Source organism: Dasypus novemcinctus, chromosome 12, assembly GCF_030445035.2.
Source record: "Dasypus novemcinctus isolate mDasNov1 chromosome 12, mDasNov1.1.hap2, whole genome shotgun sequence".
Lineage (NCBI taxonomy): Eukaryota > Metazoa > Chordata > Mammalia > Cingulata > Dasypodidae > Dasypus > Dasypus novemcinctus.
In genome coordinates, this window is record NC_080684.1 from 79,349,194 (window position 1) to 79,369,105 (window position 19,912).

The window sequence follows — 19,912 nt, forward strand, 5'->3', positions numbered from 1 at the left end:
TGAAGGGATAATAAAAACCTTTCATCAAATTAATCTTTCACTTTCTGAAGGATCAATTTTTGATTCTTAGTTAAATAGTTTTTTAATCTCTGGTATCCTTTCTTTAAATGTGTTTTGAATATGAGGCTGCTTCCAAGAGACTTAAATCCCTGTCCTCACTTAGTGTCCTAAAAATTTACTTAAGTATATATCAGTATATTGAGATGGGGTTGATTCCAAATAAATATAGCCAATCATTATGTACCTAATGCCCAGGAAGCATATTCACTGAATTAAATAACTAATTGTAAACTTCAGCTTACCAATATATTACATATATTACATATATTACCATATATTACAGGAAGCCAATACCATAACTCAGGGGAGCTAGCTAACCCCAATTGCATCTTTGTGCAGATCCTGCTGCCTCATTTTCCTTACCTGTAAACGGGAGAGTTGAATGAACGATTTCTAAAGCCCATGATTCTGAGATTTTGACTCTGAGATACTGGCTTCAGCAGAAGCTACCCTTGATATTCTCTAGCCTCTTTACCCTGTGTTTACTACCAGGCCTTTGTCAGTCTCCACCCCTGGAAAGCAAGCTCCATGGGGGCATCCAGGAAGACAGAGAATTTGTCTCACTGACTAGCGCTGAAAACAAGGCTTAGGAATAGTCAGGGCTGCCACACACATATACCCTTAAAATGTCTCAGTAACAGGAAATTAATTTTTTAAAAATCAATATCCATTTCAATATAGAATAATATTTTGAAAAGTTAGTAGGAATTGACTTCAATAGGATTATTGAATAAACCCTTAATGATTAATAAGAACAAGTGTCCAACTAAGTTATGATTGGTACGGTAATACCTAAAATTCTTTTTTTTTTCAACAGCTGTATTTTGACAGAAACACAACTCAAAAAATAACAAGTCATTATATTATGGTCTGGGCCAATGTCAAACTCTTGAAATAAGTATACAGTTATTAGAAATGAATCCAGCACCTCTGGATCTTAATACTGTATCAACAGTCAGACCCAAAGCTTCTTAGAGCAAAGCAGCAAATCTTTTATTTACACAGCTGTTTGGCTCCAGGGAAAAATAAGGTAAGAAAGGAAAGCACTAGTACCATTTTACTATTATAAATATACTCGTCATCTGTTACACACAGATGGCTATGGTTTATATGTACACCTTCTCGGCTATAGGACAGCCAAAATCCAAATCACAGACATTAAGATAGTGGTCTGTATATTTAAAATTACCTCTCCAGTTTCATATACAACTCTAGAATAATTCTTAAATTTCTAAGTTTCTACTCTTAGACAGATGCAGGGAAAAAAAACAGAGTAAACTCTTTTTCAGGATATGTATAACTTAGATAACTCCAGTTCTCTCTTCCATACTGCCCATAGATGCCAAAACAAATCTTCAGATGGGTGAACAAAAAAGTAGCTAATGTGTCTCAGTGAGCCATGCTAAAAACCAACTAACTCAGCAAAACACAGGAAACATTCCTCTTTTAAACACCACAAAAATGTCTGTGGATTTCTTTAATTGTAAAGTTGATAGAGTATAAAAACAGCTTGCATTATTGTAGGGTAATTGAAAGGAAAGAGTCATAAATATCCAGGACCAGGCTCTAGAAATAAGGTTTACATTTTTAAATGTCAAATTAAATGCTTCTATATCTGTTCATTATAAACTGTTATGACTGGAATTGAAAGCTGACACATATAAGGAATGAATATTTTAAATTTATTTGCCACCCCCAAAAAGGGAGAACTGAAAACTTAACGCAAGGATTTAAAATATTCTAACCACTTTAAATTTAAGTTACTTACACTGCTACAGTAATAAAGAAAACTTGAACAATTAGGATGAAATTTAGGCTGAAAATAATTCACATTAAATTAGTAGAAAGCCTCCCTTAGTTGAGGAAAAATGTGTTTATAACTAACATAGCTTTAACAATGTATGATGACATATCTGGCATACATACATATATCATCAAACAAGAAAACTTCACAACATCTTGCTTTCTTACTCCTACTGGTTAACTTCTTGCCTTAGTTATAATCTGATTATACCTAGCAATGCAACACTCAAATACTATATATCTAGGCTTTGGAAATAATACAAGTCAGAATATTTAAAAACAGTTTAACAGGTTAAAGCTACAGGAATTTTAAGCAAATGCCAAGAAAAGCTAAGAAAATTTAATGTTGCTAATTTAATGTTACTCCAGAAGTAACTTAGTGGAGAAGTTTTAAACTATTTTACTATAAATTTCTAATGAAAGTTTATTCCCGTCAACATCGACAAAAATGAGAAAAAAAAACAACCATTAAAACTTTACGTAATATATTAGTAAGTCCTGGTTTAAAAATTAACCTATACTTATAAAATGAGTGTAACACCACTTTATAGTCATTATTTTGAAAAAATACGAACGGTTCCTTAAGAATGTTCAGAAATACAATGTCCAGAATTGCTCAAATTTCACACAAAGGTTTCGCTCATCTGGATGGGAGGAAGAGACTATGGGAGGTAGACAGAAAATGCCTTTGTTTACCCAAGAACCAGGTAGAAATTAAAGAATTCCCAAAGAAATTGGGTGAAGAGGGCAGAAATTTGCAATCGGCTATCCTATTCCTCTGCTCTTCTGATAACAGAGGTACCACCACCACGACCTGAGTAACAGCGTCTCAGCCTCTTTACCTAATAAGAGCAGGGATAGGCAATAAGATACTCGGTTTAAAGCGGCTCAGCACAGAGTCGCCGAGTTCAACACGCTGGGAATACTGCCCTTTCCTAGAATAAATGATTTCTTAACATGGGAATCTAAACTATTTTCACACGCAAGGGCAAAGTCGCTCAGGTTTTAGGCGAGAAGAGCAAACGTTCTCTTTATAGTTCGTGTTTCACCTGGCGCAAGAGCCCCCGATACAGGTCTCCCTGTGAAGGTCAATCCCAAGAGATTCACGGATTTTCAAACAGCTCCTCTTGGCAGAAAGGTACCAATAAATCCGGCAGCAAATCCAGTCTATTCAGAACTTGCTGAGGTTTGGGGGAAAGGCAGAGGACACACAACTCGCCGACCCTAGAGAAGAAAGTTGCTCGAGAGCCGAAGACCAGCGGCGCTCTCTACAAACTTTCCAGCGGCAGCGCGAGCGCCGTCACTTACCCGCAGCAGAAGTCATGATTCCCCGTGTAGCTCGCGTCCCCGCTCGCCCCCCTCAATCCATGATCCCCTTTCAGTCCATTGTTTCAAAGGTTTGGACAGAAGAGAAAACCCCCCGCAGCGTCCGCATTCCGCCCCGTGGCCGCGCAGCCCGAGCGCCGCACAAAGGATGCGGCCAGCTACGGGGACCCAGCCGCGCTCCCGGGCGCGAGCCGCCGCGGGCGGGCAGGCGGGTGTACACGAGCGCTGCCCCGCCGAGCTCGGGGCGGAGAGGCAGAAGCGGGCACGAGCTGCGCGCTCCGCGGTTCTGCCGGCGCGTGCCCCTTCCCAGTTGGGGGAGAAAAAATCAGTGCTCCAGGCGCCCCCTGTTAGTCGTGGCTTGTAAAATGCAGACAAAAGCCCTAGCGTCCTCCAATCAGAGGGCTCAAACTTCATCCTGCTCCTCCCGCCCACACACTCACCTCTGCTCCAATAGGAGGATCTGAAAAAAAATGGGGCGTGCCTGCGACGCATGCTGGGAATCGTAGTTTTCTTTACCCACCGGGGTGGGCAGAATTCCGTCGCGTCGGTTCCGCCTGTTCTCCCGCCTTCGTTTCCCATCGTGCTGAGGTGGGTGGCATGGCGGAGAAGGATGACACCGGAGTTTGACGAAGAGGTGGTTTTTGAGGTAAGGGAAAATGGCGGTGGGTGTGGATTGCCTTTGTTTGAGGAGAAAAATGATGGGGAAAGCTAGGAGGCAAGGCATGGGGCCGAGACCCGGGCGAGGGGGCGGGCGACGCGCTCCTTTCGGTCTCAGCCACTGAACCCCCGGCTGTGTCGGGGCCTAGCGTCGGCCGCAGCCTGACAGGTGTAGCTCGCGGCGCCCTGGCCGTGGCACGTCTCCACCCCAGGCTGGTGCAGAGCCCAGTGGGCAGCGCCCGTGGGAGGCAGCCGTGTCTCTCCCTTGCGGGGGGGGGGGGGGGGGGTGGATGCACCGCGGGGGTCAGGGGGACAGCGCCCGCCTGGGCGGGGTCGAATTGTGCATTTTGGTTACTCACCAATACAACTTAGCCATCCCCTTTTCCTTCTTCGATTTTTTTGGTCAGTACCCAGAAATGCCTCAGGCCGCTGTTCACCGTCCAGGCGTGGCCCCGTGGAATGAAGGCAGCAGGTGCTAGTTTTCTAGCCTGGTTTGAAACCTTTGTGTGTAGAGACCTACTGTGGGTGATGGGGGCCGGGACATCCCAACATCCAGGTTCTTTTGTCCTTTGCTGTTGCGCTAGGTGTAGCCACATCTTCAGATCCGAGGCTCTGGATGCGTGTGCTTTTGTGTGGAAGTGTTTTAAGACGTCCTCTGCCATCTTGAAGGAAAACCACTAGAATGTTGTTTTTGTTTCCATTTTTCTGTCAGGCGCAAGTCAAAAATCAGATTTCTGTAGGGGGTGTGTGCGTATTTATATTGCATATTTATGAGTTACTTTCACTCATCCAACTGGATTTTAGACTTTTTTTTTTAAGGCCCATGCCATGTAATGAGAAAGCTGGGCATTGACAGATAATTACAGGACAGAGTGATAAAGGTTAAAATATGTTCAGACTGTCACTGAAGGATTAATTTAGAGACTCCTATCCATTCTTGAGGCGTATGAGAGGCTACACCCCAGTAAATGATGTCCAGGTGAATCTTAAACTATGAAAGGGATTAGGAAGACCGAAGGGAGAAAATTAATTACAGAGAAAGGGAAGTGAGTGTGTCAAGGTTGAAAGATGTGAAAGTACCTGGTTTGATTTTTCATTGGGGGATGGGAGGGCTAATGGAAGGGTCGCTGTAAAAAGTGGTTTGATATGACTAGAATGTAGAGGTAGTGGGAGTCGTAGCCATTTTAACCCAAACCAAGAGACTGGATGCAAGGAACCCACTAGGGAAGACAAAGGCAAATTGTGGAAATGAGAGAAGAAATAATGTAATAATAGCTTGGACAGACTTTTCTAGGGTAAAATCGAGGTAACAGTTGTAGATGGAATGTGGGAGTTGAAGGAGACAGAAATCTAGGTTGCTTAGATCTGTATAGTAAGGGAAATAGGGTGAATGGAATTTTTTTTTTATCTTTTAAATCTCTGGATATAATTAAGTACATGCTCAAAGAACATGTTACTGTAGAAAATCAGTCAAAATTTTTAAATCATCCATTATCCTACCAGCCAAAGATGGCCACTATTAACATTATTGTATGTTTTTACAGATTTTTTTTCTTTGTGTAGAGTTTTTTAAACACAAAAGATATCTTTCCACATTGAATTTTATAGCCTTTAGTTTTCACTTAAATTTATCATGAATATTTCCTATTCATGTAATCATACAGTCATATAATCATTATTATAATAGTATAATAGCCCATCACATATGTGTATCATAATTCCTTTTTAAGATTGTTTCAGGATTCTTGCCATTGTAATCAACACTGACATAAGGCTGTTTGTAACAGCAACTCTGTTTTTCCCTCAGAATAATTTCTAGATGTGAAACTAGTGGGTTAAAAAGAAAGGAACATGGAGCAAATGTGCCTTAAGCAGTTGAGCTCCCTCCTTCCACAGGGGAGCTCTGGGGTTTGGTTCCTGGTGCCTTCTGAATAAACAGAAACAACCAACAAGCAAAACAAATGAATGAAACCAACCCTGGGAAGCTGATGTGGCTCAGTGGTTGAGTACCACCTTCCCACATATGAGGTCCTGGGTTTAATCCCCAGCCCCCAGTACCTCAAAAAAAAAAAAAAAGATATGAACATTTTTCGAGACTTATGATGCTGCCAAACTCCTTTATCAGAAAGGTTATACCAATTCATGTTTCCATTAAGAATAAGAGAGTATTCATTTAATCAAATCCTCAACAACAGCCTTATTTCCTTTAATCTTTACTAATTTAATGGGCAAAAATAGTATTCTGTTTAATTTGCATAGTTACTTTTTTATTAGCCATTTTTATTTCTTTGCTTGAGCATTCTTTGTATTTTTTGTCCATTTTCCTGTTGAATACAACCTTTTAAAAATAAATACTTCATAAATTAACTTTGCGTCCTTTTTGTCATTTACTTTTATGGCCATATAATTTACATGCAGGAAAGTTACACAGACCTTAAATGTGCAAATTGATGAATTTTCACACATTGAACACATTCATGTAACTAGCACCAGATCAAGTTTCCTTCTGTTCCCTTTCAGTCACTACTCCCTATCTCAAAGATAACCACTATTCAGATTTATATCAGCCCAGATTAATTTTGTTTTTTTTTATAGTTTACATACTGTTCAAAATTCTTTTTTGTCTGCCTTTTTATTTTTTATTTTTGGTCAGTATTATGTTTGTGAAATTCACCCATATTGCATGAGCATTTTTGTTTCTCTATGGTATTCCATGTGAATATATGACAATTTTTTAAATCCATTTTTTCTGGTGGTTATTGGGTAGCTTCTCATTTGGGGACTATTCCAAATAGTGCTACTTTGAGCATCTCGGTATATGTGCTTTGCTGAACACATTTCTGTTGGGTGTGGAACTGCTGGATCATAGATATGCACATGTTCACCTTTAGTAGGAATTACCATTATTCCAAAGTGATTGTACCAATTTATACTCCCACCAGCTGTGTATGAGAGGTCCAGTTGTTCCATATCCTCCCCAACACTTGCTTATTCCAACCTTTTTCATTTTATCATTCTGATGGATGTGTACTGGTGTCTCCTTGAGATTTTAATTTGTATTTCCCTGATAAGGAAGTTGAGAGTCTTTTTATATGTTTATTGGGAAATTGTATATCCACTTTTTTGAAGCCTGTGCAAGTTTCTTGCTTATTTTTCTGTTGGGTTATGGTTGTTGATGCAAGTCCTTTGTTGGATATATGTACCTCAAATGTCTTATTTTTGTGTGCTGCCTATGCACTCTTAACATCGTCTTTCAATGAACAGAAACTTAATTTTATTATGATCCATAAACCATTTTATTTTATGGTTGGAGCTTTTTAGGAAGTAATTGCCTAGTCTAAGATCACAAAATGTTTTTTCTAAAAGCTTTATTATTTTATCTTTTCCACTTAGAGCTGCCATCCACCTGGAATTGATTTTTTATATGGTAAAGGCCAAAATATTTTTTTCCTGTATGGATGTCCAGTTGATCTGGCACCATTTACTGAAAGACTCTCCTTTCCCCACTGTGCTGCAGTGTTGCCTTTGTCGTAAATCAGGAGAATTCTCTGCTTCAGTTCTCTCAATACTAACGTAGAAATAACAATACCTATCTCATAGAGTTATTCAATGACTTAATGTAAGTAAAGTACTTTTTCCCCCCAGGTTTTAAAAGCAGCTTTATTGAGATGTACACCCTTCCCATACAGTCTATCCAAAGTGTACAGTCAGTGACTTCTAGTGTAATCACAGAGTTGTGCATTCAACATCACAATCAATTTTAGAAGATATGCATCACTCCAAGATGAAAAATCCCAATTTCTCATTTGTTTAAAATATTTTTATGTATTTTTTTAAATTTCTCATTTGTTTAAATTATTTTTTTTAATTTTTTCTCTTTATTTTTTTTAAATTTTACATTCAAAAAATATAAGTGGTTCCCATATACCCCCTACACCCTTCACCCCACAAGTAAAGTACTTAGATGAGTGCCTGACACATTGTAAGTCCTTAGTAAATTTTAACTATTATTAAACCTTTCCAGAAAAATGCTTTGATATAGGCTTTTTAAATTATTAGTATAAAAATAAATGCTCTTTGTAGCTTCTTTATCTTTAGACTTTCATAATTCTAATTAATCTTGTTAGTTCCTTTGTTCATGAGCTCTCTATCTTGTGTAGACTTGAAGAACCAGTTATTGGTTTTGTTTGATCAGTTTAATTGAGTTTGTTTTCATTTTTTAATATTCTGTTTTTACCTATTTCCTTCCTTCTATGTGCTTATTTTGCTGTGTTTTCCTCTTGCTTCTGAGCTAAAAATTTCAGTGCTGAAAATAATTTGTAAGACCATAAATTTCCCTATGAGTTCTGCTCTAACTGTATCTCTTGAGTTTTAAAATGTTTGTCTCACAGATTTTGTAATTTCCATTTTTATTCTTTCTTTAATAAGATATATGGGTAAGGAATTGATGATATTGTCAGTGATGACTTTTTTCCACGTACGCCTCCAGACCCACAATTTTACCCTGGCCATTATAGATTGCATCACTTTTATTCCTTTGTCCTCTGGATACTTAATATCTCAGTTCAGTCAGTGGGAAGAACCAGCAGGAGATCAGAGGGTGGAGAAGAGAACAGCAGAGAGGTATGGGTATTTATCTCTCTAACTCCCACTCTGCGTGGCTACCATTTGGTAATGATTGTGTTCCTTTACCCAAAGCCACAGGCCTTTTGAGAAACTCTTCTTTAGCTTTAACTCTTAAAGGACTTCAGTGATACTGTTTCCATCCCTTGGCCATTGGGCCTATGAAGGTAATACATTCCTGCTGTTGCAAGTTCCTGGGAGCTTCACTGTCCCCTGATGGTTGCCTCAGCTCTATTTATACCTTTGTAAATAGTCATTTCATTAAACTCTTTTCAGGTACCCCCTTTTGAGTGTGTCATTGGTTTCTTGCAAAGTCTACCTACAAGAAGACTTCCTTGATTAAACTATTCTGTTGACCCTGTTCTGTCTTTGGGAGTAACTCTTATCTTTTATCATCCATGGCCTTTGACTTTGCCCTCCGAGAACTTATTCCTTTGTCTATTAACGCGCCATAGCGTCATATAAAGTGGAAGTTAAAGTGTATCTTTCTTGGAGACTGTGCACACCTCCCATTGACTGATTCCTGCTGGTATAGATTTGTGGGCCTTTAGGGATTGAATAATTACAGGCTTTTGCAGTATTTTCAGTTCTCTGAAATGTAGTAAGTTTCCAATCTGTTTGCTTCCAAGCAGTTTCATACACAAGGAATCCATCTAGAAATAGTTCTTAAATCTGAAATGTGTAAATTATTTACTGGTTCACCTGAGGTATTTTGTGAATCCTCACCCCTTTGGTGCATCTGATATAAACAGACACTACTGACAAAGACAGACAGATACAGGAAAAGAGCTGTCATTTTTGATCTTTCCATGTGACAGAAAGGAGAAGTCTCAAACAGGGAAGCCCCAGGGTGAGATGAGACATTTTGCCTGATAGCTTACATCTGAGATTCAGAAGAGAGTAAAACAACTGAGACTGATAAAAGAGGCCTGGAAAGAAACAAGCCCTATGCCAGGAGAGAGGACTTCACTTCAACACGATGCCTCAAGAGGAAGAGGAATCCCAGAGGGGAAGGCAGGTCCCCAACCAGAGATGGGTGACCATCTTGCTTCAACACATGGCAGCTGACTTTGGTGAGAAGGCAACCTTGAATTGAACTTTTTATGGCCTTGGAACTGTAAGCTTTTACCCCAGATAAATGCCGTTTAGTAAAAGCCAACAGATTTCTGGTACTTTGCATCAGCAGCCCTTTGGCAGACTAACACAGGTAATATATAGGAATCCTGTGTTGTATGCATGATTTTTCTGTAAACCCACAACTACTCTAGCTGAAAAACACAACTTTTGAGGCATTTTTATTTAATTTCCATTTTCTGGATTACTAGTAAATTTTACGTTTTCAGTCACTTGTGTTTTTCATTCTGAAGGTGGTTGTTTAGTCCTCTCAGTCAGAGAAGAGTAAACAATGGTTTAGTGGCGAGATTAAGGAAGAAACAGAAGAGTGAGTTTCCCAAGCTCAGATAATGGGTACCTCACCCATTACCAGAGAACTCACGTAGAGAAATCTTACGAATGTAATGAATGTGGTAGAAATTTTAGCAAAAAGGCACACCTCTCGAAACAATCAAGGGGTAATCCCTATGAATGTAATGAATGCAGCAAAGCCTTTTACAACAAGGCATACCTCACAAGACATCAGAGAATACCCAGAGGGGAGAAACCCTATGAATATATTAAATATGAGAAAACTTTTGCATGAAGTCAACACTTAACTATGCATCAGAGAATTGTAATTGACTTCTTAACTGACAAAGCTTTTGGTGTTCGTTTCCTTTTCCTTTTTCCCTGAGAAAACTAATTTCTACTCCCCAATATCTTGATCTCTTTCCCTCTTACATCCTTCATAATTCTCAGTAAATTATCACATGTTAACCATTGTAAAAGCAGGAATAGTGTGTCCAGATTTAGGATTTTTTTTTTAGCATCAGGTTCAAGATGCCGCAGCTTGTATTAAAGCCACCAGTGATGGGTACAATTTGCAATTTGAAAGGAAGACAGCTTGAAGAAAGACAAAAAATGTGGTTGAATTAAAAATTGTACCAAGCAGGAGTCAGCATTTTGGACCTTATAGGATATAAAATCTGGATTTGTAAGATAAATGTGAAGGCTTGTACTTTTTAGAGCTCTTTATTCCTTAAAGGGGCAATTCTTTGTTATCAGTGTAGTCTTTGGAATCAGACTCCTGCACGGGCCAGCACTCCAGTGGGCCAGCTCCCGGCTTGGGCCAGCTTGCTGCATCGGCCAGCTCACCTTCACCATAGGCCAGCTCAAACCCAGGTGGGAGCCCAATCACTTGAGCCACATCTGCTTCCCATCTTATTTTTCTAGTTCTTCCACTTATGAGGTTAGCTCTCTAATTTGATGACTTTCTTCTTTTTTATTGTAAGCATTTAGAGCTTTAAATTACCCTCTCAACACTGTTATCACTGCATCCCTTAAATGTCATGTTGTAATTTCATATTCATTCTCTTCAAGAAATTTCCTTTGTTTTTTTTTCTGTTGTTGTTTGTTTGTTTTTGAGGTACCGGGGCCTGTGATTGTGCTCAGGACCTTGTATGTGGGAACCTGGCACTCAACCACTGAGCCACTTGACTTCCCCCTGAGTTGGTGTTTTTTGTTTGTTTGCTTGTTGTTTGTTTTTGTTTTTAGGAGGCACTTGGAACTGAACTGGGATCTCCCATGTGGGAAGCAGGCCTTAACCAACATGATCACATCTGTTCCCCCTAATTTCCTTTGTGCTTCCTCTTTAACCTTTTGCTTGTTTGAGTACATTGTTTAATTCCCACATATCTGTGTATTTTCCCTCTGTTATTGATTTTTTTGTTTTATTTTTTATTAACACTTTTTAAAATTAAAGTTAATAGATCACATAGAATGTTACATTAAAAAAACTTGAGAAGTTCCCATGTAACCTGCTTCCCGACCCCTCACCCCCATCATTTTGTAAATTGTATTCTTTTGAAGAGACATACATCACAAAAAAGGTTACATTATAGAAAACATGAGGTTCCCGTATATCCCCCATCCCCCAACCCCACTCCTCCCAAACCAACAACCTCCCCCATCATTGTGGCACACTCATCACACTCGGCGAACACATTTTGGAGCAGTGCTGCACCATGTGGATAATAGTTTACCCTGTAGTTCACACTCTGCCCCAGTACAATCAGTGGGTTATGGCAAGATATATAACGTCCAGCATCTGACCCTGCAATATCATTTAGGACAACTCCAAGTCCCAAAAGTGCACTCTCATCACATCTCTTCTTCCCTTTTCCTGCCCTCAGCAACTACTGTGGCCACTTTCTCCACATCATTGATACAATTTCTTCTATTAGTAGTCACAGTAGTTTTATAGTAGAATATCAGTAGGTCTATTCTAACCCATATTTTATTCCTCCATTCTGTGAACCCTGGTGATGTCTACTCCACCTCTATATCAAGAGGGGGCTTAGATTCCACGTGGCTGATGGATGCAGTTCTCCTGCTTGCAGTTGTAGGCACTCTTGGGTCCCTGGTATGGTGGTTGACCATCTTCATCTCCCTGTTAGCTGACCTTGGTAAGTCCAATGAACCAGAGAGTAGGGGTTGCAACTGTTCTGAGGCTCAGGGCCCAGCTGGTACATGGGCAGTCCAGAGACTCAAGTGCCCTGAGTATACACCATCCCTAGCACCAACCACAGGTTCAGTAAAAGTGACAGAAGAGGCATGTGTAGAAAGGTCACATCTGAGTCCAGCTCCATCACACTCAGGAGCACAATTTCCAAAGTAGGACCCACTGACATGGCACAGATCTCCAAATCCATCTGCCATGACCATATACCCTGTGGGTCTCCATAGCCTTCAGGAGAACCAATACCTAGGGTTGTATCTACTTAAGCTGTTTCTGGGGTTATTGATTTTTAGCTTCATTCCATTGTGGTTGAAGAAGATATCTTATATGACTTCAGTATTTTTTAATTTGTTGAGACTTGTTTTGTGATCTAACACATTGTCTATCCATGTGCACTAAAGAATGTGTATTCTGTTGTTGGGTGAAGTCTTCTGTATTAGGTCTATAGCTGATTTAGACCTAACCAGCTGGTCAATTCTTCCATTTCCTTATTAATTTTCTGTCTAGATGTTTTATCCATTATTGAAAGTGGTGTATTAGAGTCTCCTAGTATTAATGTAGAACCATCTTTTTCCTTTGCAATCTGTCAGTATTTGCTTCATATATTTTGGGGCTCTACTGTTAGGTGCATATATATTTATAATTGGTACATCTTCTGGTTGAATTGACCCCTTTTACAGTATAAAATGACCATCTTTGTCCCTCGTAACAACTTTTGATTAAAAGTCTGTTTTATCTGATATCAGTATAGCTACTCCAGCTCCCTTTTGGGTACTACTTGCATGGTATGTTTTTCTCTGCTCTTTCAATTTCAACCTGCTATGCCTTTGAATTTCAGGTGAGTCTTTTGCAAACAGCATGTAGTTTGGTTGTACTTATTTATTCATTCTGCCCATTTCTGCCTTTGACTGGAGAGTTTAATTCATTTACATTCTACTGACGATGCAGGGCTCTTTGCAGTTTTGCTATTTAGTTGTAAGACCCTCAAGTCTCTGTCAATACCTGCTTTCATATTTTTTTAAGATTTTTAAATTTTATTTTATTTATTTCTCTCCCCTTCTCTGCCCTCCCCACCCCAGTTGTCTGCTCTCTGTGTCCACTCGCTGTGTGTTCTTCTGTGTTCGCTTGTATTCTTGTCAGCAGCACCTGGAATCTGTCATGCTTTGTTGCGTCATCTTGCTGTGTCAGCTCTCCGTGTGTGCGGCGCCATTTTTGGGAAGGCTGCACATTTTTCGTCTGGGCGGCTCTCCTTCTGAGGCACACTCCTTGCGCGTGGGGTTCCCCTACGCGGGGGATACCCCTGTGTGGCATGGCACTCCTCGCGCACATCAGCACTGCGCGTGGGCCAGCTCATCACATGGGTCAGGAGGCCCTGGGCCTGAACCTTGGACCTCCCATATGGTAGGCAGATGCTCTATCCATTGGGCCAACTCTGCTTCCCAGCTTTCATGTTTATTTGTACATTCTATGTCCAAAACCATAGATTTATCATTACCTTTTATGTACTTGCATTTTTAGCACCTGTAGGGAGAAAGAGGTGGAGTTACCTACCAAAAATAGAATATATGTATAATTACCCACTGATACCTTTACTGGAGGTCTTTATTTCTTTATGCCACTTCAGTCCACTGTCCAACGTCTTTTCCTTTCAGTCTTAAGAACTCCCTTTAGCATCGTTTATGGGGAAAGTCCAGTGGTGATGAACTCTCTCAATTTTCTACATTGTTTTTAATCTGGGTATGTTTTATCTCTCTTCTCATTTTGAAAGAAAGTATCACCAAGTATAAAACTCTTGGTTGGCAGTTGTTTTCTTAGCACTTTTAAGTATTTCAACCCACTGCATTCTTGCTTCCATTGTTTGTATTATGAAATTGGCACTTAATCTAATTAGGACTCCCTTCCACATGACAAGTTGCTTTTCTCTTGCATCTCTCAGAACTTTCTCATTGTCCCTTGCATTTGACAGTGACTGGATGTAGTTTCTTCAAGTATATCCTGTTTGATGTTCTCTGGGCTTCTTGGATGTCCATATTCATGTCTTTTGCTAAGTCTGTTTTTTTGTCATTTCTTTCAGTATTCCTTCTGCTCCTTTCTCTCTCTCTTCTCTTTCTGGAACTCCCATAATGCATATATTAGTACATTTGATGGTGGCCTAGAGGTCTCTTGATATTTTTACTTTTTATAGTTCTTTTTCTTTTGTGCTTCTCAGTCTGACTCATTTTAATTGTCTTGTCTTCAAGTTCTGGTTCTTTCTGCCAGCTGCAATCTGCTATTGAAACCCTCCTGGGAATTTTTCATTTCAGTTATTATTCTCTTCAACTCCAATAGTTCTGTTTGTTTCTGTTTTGATATTTGTATCTTTTTATTGAGATTCTCATATTATTCCTTCATTGTTTTCCTGATATCCTTTAGTTCTTTCTCTCTCTCTCTTTTTTTCATCATCTCCTTGAGTATATTGAAGATCATTTTTTGTAGTCCTTGTCCAGTATGTCCACAGTCTGGTCTTCTTCATTGTTTGTGGATTTTTATCCTCTTCATTTGGATGGGCTATCATTTCCTGTTTCCTTGTTTGTCTTATAAACTTTTGTTTTACGATATTAAAATGTTAACTCTGGATTTATTCCCTGAGTTGTCTGCTTCTTGAGTTTGTAAACAGCTAATGATATGGCAGACTTTCTTAAGTGTCAGAAGCTAACAAAACCAAGCATATATAAACAAATAACACCTTTCCCTAGCCTTGCAAATTGGCTTGCACTGGCTGGTAACCCCTGTCAGAGGTTGGCCCTCTTATCAGGCAGGTAGCCCAAGGAAAATGCAAAGTACAGAGTCCTCCCTGTCTTTTCTTGGCCTCTGTCTTGTCTTGGCCTTTGTGCTTGCTAGTGGTCTTTAGATGTTCCCCCTTAGCATTAAGGAGTTTGAATACCCCCAACTGCTCCCAGGAAATAGATCTTCTCCCTCCCTAGCATCTTCTACTGCAGGACTTAAAATAGAGCCTTTGCCCCAGGGAACCCATCTCAATTGTTTATTATATTCTGTGATAGTTAGAGATAGTTAATCCATTCCTGTGAATGTGGACCAATCATAGTTGGGCCCTTTTGATTAAGTTACTTCACTTAAAGTGTGACCCAGAGTGGGTCTTGATCCTCTTACTGGAGTCCTGTTTAAATGGAAGAATATGAAGAGAGAAAGCCATGGAAGACAGAAGCTGAAAGCATTGAAACTTGGAATAGAAAGGAGACCAGCAGATGCTGTCATTTGCCTTTCCATGTTATAGAGGAGTCCAGGATCACCAGCATCTGGTCCTCAAGGAGAAAGCATTGCCAGATGATGCCTTGATTTGGACATTTTTCTCAACCTCTGAACTATAAGCTTGTAAGCTAATAAATCCGCATTGTAAAAGCTGATCCATTTCTGGTTTATTGCTTTTGGCAGCCTAGCAGACTAAAACATACTCCTTCCATGTCTCAAGCTCTTTTTGCCTGGGACAAATTCTGGAACAAGGGGTACACTATATAGGTGTTTCCCAAGTCAGTCTTTTCCCAGGCAGAACAAGACCAGGGACCAACAAAGGGAGCACTGACTCCAAACTGCTCTGTGGAAGATATGAGGGAGGGATGAGGAAGGACACTAGGAACTTTTTCCCTAGTTCCTCTAAGCTGTGCTTTCTTTACCCAGTCACTGACCAACCAATGCAGCCTTTCACCTGTCCCCTGAAACCCTGGAAGTGTACTGTCTTTAAGTGGCCTCTACCACCTTTGTCCAGGGTGGGCTGGATCAGTAGCTGCCCTCACAACTGGGTCCGCTGCAGTTCAAAGTAAGTAATTTAAAGTAGTGATCAGTGGTTGATCCAGATTCCCTTTCCCTCTCCCCTGGACCTTGTGAAAGTGGATTTTATGGCCTCTGGCACCCACAAACTACTGCAGGGGTTGGATCCCACTGGTGCCTCCTTCAAGAATAGTGGATGGGTGTCAGCAATGAAGAGTGCAGTTTACTGGCATTTACCATCCTCTTCCTCCTGCTCTTTCCCAGATGCTGTACAGTGTTCTACTGGACTCCAGAGTTTTAAATAGTTGATTCTAGTGGTTCCTGCCTATTCAATGGTTTTTGTGGTGAAGTCAAGAGTATAGAATATATATCCTCACCTTGACAGAATCTTTATTTAGGAGTTAGCAAACTATGGCTATTGTGCCAGATTTGGTTTACTACCTATTTTAGTTTGGCTGGTGAATTAAGTCGATTTTATATTTTTAAATGACTGGAAAATAAAATCAAAAGACTATTGTGACACCTGAATGTTATATGAAATTCAAATTTCAGTGTCCATAAAGAAATTTTATTGAAATATAACCACACTTATTGGTTTATGTTTTAGTTTCCCCATTGCTAATGGAAATACCATGCAGTGGGTTGGCTTAAACAACAGGAAGTTATTGGCTTGCAGTTTTGAGGCTAGGTGAAGTCCAAATCAAGGCATCATCAAGGTAATGCTTTCTTCCCAAAGGTTGGCATTCTGAGGCTGACTGCTAGTGATTCTTGTTTCTTGGCTCCTCTTGTCATATGGCAGTGCACATGGCAGCTTCTCTTGGGCTCTTCCTTCTCTTCCAGGTTCTATTGAGCTTCAGCTTCTTGCTTCCCTTGGCTTTTATCTCTATCTGCCTGAATATCATTCTCCTTATAAAGGCCTCCAATAACGGGATTAAAACCTGACCTGATTGAGTTGGGCCATGCCTTAACTGAAGTAACTTCATCAAACTGTCCTACTTACAATGGTTTTACACCCACAGAAATTGATTACATTTAAGAACATGTTTTTCCTGGGGTGCATAGCTCCAAACTACCACAATTTACATCTTGTATATGGCTGCCTTTACAATACAGTTGCAGGAGCTGAGTAGTTGTAACAGAGACAAATGGCCTTCAAAGCCTAAAATATTTACTATCTGGCCTTTTACAGAAGTTTGCTGACCTCTGAATTACAGTAACACCACTTTGATCCATTTCACTTATTATTTCCCTGGAGTTCATTCAAAGAAAGGGTTCTACTGCTTAAAAACAAGTTGTTGTTGTTTTTTTTAAATTATTTATTTATTTTTAAAAATTACATTAAAAAAATATGAGGTCCCATTTAACCCCACCACCCCCACCCCCCACTCCCCCCACAGCAACACTTGCTCCCATCATCGTGACACATCCATTGCACCTGGTAAGAACATCTCTGAGCATCACTGCACCCCATAGTCAATGATCCACATCATAGCCCACTGTCTCCCACGTTCCATCCAGTGGGCCCTGGGGGGATCTACAATGTCCCGTAGTTGTCCGTGAAACACTACCCAGGACAACTCGACGTCCCGTAACCGGCTCCACCTCTCATCTCTTCCTCCCATTCCCCAAACCCAGCAGCCACCATGGCTACCCTTCTCACACCCATTCCACATTTTCTCTGTGGACATTGGATTGGTTGTGTCCATTGCACATCTATGTCAAGTGGGGGCTTAGATTCCACATGGATACTGGATGCACTCCTCCTGCTTTCAGTTGTAGACACTCTAGGCTCCATGGTGTGGTGGTTGACCTTCTTCAACTCCATGTTAGCTGAGTGGGGTAAGTCCAGTAAATCAAAGTGTAGGAGCTGAAGTCTGTTGAGGCTCTGGGCCTGGGTGTCATATTATCAGTCCAGAGATTCAAATCCCCTAAATATATCTTAAACCCCAGCACCAACTACAATTCCAATAAAGTAGCATGCAAGTCTTGTGAAAAGAGATCCCCTCTGAGTCCAATTCCATCACACAGAAACACCAGCTCCAAAGAAGGGCCATCTGCCATGACCATAGAACCCGTGGGTCTCTTTATCCCTCAAAAGAACCAATACCTGGGGTTGTATCTACTTTGTCTGTCTCTTAGACTCTGCTCAGTTGTGCACAAGGGGATTCCTTCTGACAACCTTCAGACTCTTTTTTAGAGACTCACAGCCTTATAATCTCATTTCTCCTTTCCATTTCCCCCTTACATTAGGTCAATCAGCATTTTGAAGTCATGTTATTATATGTAGACATGAATATTCTGATGATCCATATTGAACCTTTAATTCAAGGTCATTTTCTAGTTGTATCTTCAGCTGGTATGTGGTAGTGGTCCCTCGGTGCCAGGGAGGCTCATCCCCGGGTGTCATGTCCCTCGCTGGGGGGAATGCACTGCATCTACATGATGAATTTGGCTGTGAGAGTGGCCACATTTGAGTAACATGAAGGCTGTCAGGAGGAAACCCCCAGGCACAGTGCTACTCTAGGCCTTGTTCTTATTGCAGGTGTACAGGCTCAAAAGCATAGCCATTAGTATCAGGAGCCCACTGTTGGGCCCTCCTTCCTTCCTGGTTCTTGCCATTGCACCTGGGGGACTGCCGCTGCTCCTCCAGGGTCCACGACAGTGACCCCCCCGGCCAGGGGCCCGGTACCCCCCCAGCTGTTGTTTTTAATTGTTTCCACTATGAGTATATCTAGAAAAACAAGTTTTTAAGTGTGTAAACTTTTCAAAAGGTAAATGAAACAAATGAATTGGTATTCTTTTGCCACCCTAGCCTCAGACAGGGCTGAGGTTCATGGTTTTGAAAATAGCGATTGAGTGTACTTCACGGTGATAAAAAGATTTAGCAGTTTGTACCACCTGAGATTTTAAGTCTGGTAGAGGGGTAAGAAACATATTCCTCTTTATATTAAATTTTATATTATTTTTCTTATGAAAGATTATGTATATAGCTTGAAAGGAAAGCATTTGGCTCCTATTAATCCTCTTCTCTGAAATCGATACTCCCCTAGCAGTTCGTCAAATTCTCATTCTTCTTCAGTCTTCCAAACACAGGGATTCATTTCCTAAAAGCCTTAGTATAATTTAGCTCTATTTCCATAACATTCAAAACATTCCTTTTATTGTTAATTTGCTTAATGGCTCTGTACTAAACTAAAAATAAGCTTGTTTGTTGTCTCCCTCACTAGATATCAAAAAGATTATTTCATATTTTAGGTAGCATAGTATATTTAAGAGTTGGCTTTAGAGTCAGACATATCAGTCAGTCCTACCTCTCCTGCTTTTTCTCTAGCTGAGTGGATTTGTTTCCTCATATATGAAATGGGAATAGTGATGATGATGATGATAACGATGATGATGATGATGACAGTAATACCTTTCAGAGTGTATTGTGAACCTTAACTGAGACAATGCCAGTAAAACACTTAAACTTTTGTCATGTAGTGCTTTGTTAGCTATGTTCTGGGTTCAGTATTTTTTGTTTTTGTTTTTTTGTTATTATTGTATTCCTAACACTTAACATGTAGTCTTTAAAAATATTAAGTATTGAGAACTAGCAAGATGATGGTAGAGTAAGGCCCTCCTAGAATCAGCTCCTGCTACAAGGCAGTTAGTAAACATCCAGAGCTATCTGGAGCTAGCTAAAGCACCTGTTTGGGGGCTCCAGGAGACCAGAAGAGCATCCTGCAACATCCTTGAAGGAATGGAAGGAGGAGACTGCCTCATCTGCAGAGGAGACTCATGAGTAGAGTGCTCCACGCCCTGGAGGCTGGTGCCCATCCTCCACTGGAGACACAAGCTGTTTGGGAGCTGGTCTGAGGCTGGAATTAAAAGCTCCACTTCCCAAAACTGGGGAAGGAAGAGACGGTTGGGCACCAATTTCAGCTACTGGTGAGTAAATTTAGTGGGCTAAAATATAATCCTGAGAACAGCTAAAGTTTAAACCTGTCCAAGTCAGAAAGAGGCTGGTAGCCACCATCTTAACTCTGCGCCCAGCACTAGGGAAGCAGGGTGGACTGAAGATCA

General features: G+C 40.4%; 2 protein-coding genes across 22 annotated transcripts in view; one reads left to right on the plus strand and one right to left on the minus strand.

Moving 5' to 3' along the window:
- The window catches only part of FGD6 (FYVE, RhoGEF and PH domain containing 6), a 160,166-nt gene extending 156,595 nt beyond the window's left edge, over positions 1 to 3,571 (minus strand). For 3 of the 4 annotated variants that reach the window (XR_009188302.2, XM_004465757.4, XM_071219006.1), the window contains exon 1: positions 3,172 to 3,571. Coding sequence is in view for 3 of the 4 variants with exons in the window: in XM_004465757.4 (XP_004465814.1) it covers positions 3,172 to 3,187 (16 nt within the window). In the remaining variant the exon portion in view is untranslated. The remainder of the gene's footprint in view (positions 1 to 3,171) is intronic. The other variant, XM_004465758.4, reaches the window with a different exon arrangement.
- A 126-nt stretch (positions 3,572 to 3,697) lies between these two features.
- Positions 3,698 to 19,912, plus strand: part of VEZT (vezatin, adherens junctions transmembrane protein) — a 77,803-nt gene continuing 61,588 nt past the window's right edge. For 5 of the 18 annotated variants that reach the window (XR_011650283.1, XM_058308554.2, XM_058308546.2 and 2 more), the window contains exon 1: positions 3,717 to 3,835. Coding sequence is in view for 12 of the 18 variants with exons in the window: in XM_058308554.2 (XP_058164537.1) it covers positions 3,800 to 3,835 (36 nt within the window). In the remaining 6 variants the exon portion in view is untranslated. Of the gene's footprint in view, positions 3,836 to 19,912 lie in introns of all 18 variants that reach the window. The other 13 variants (XR_011650281.1, XR_011650282.1, XM_058308550.2 and 10 more) reach the window with 6 other exon arrangements.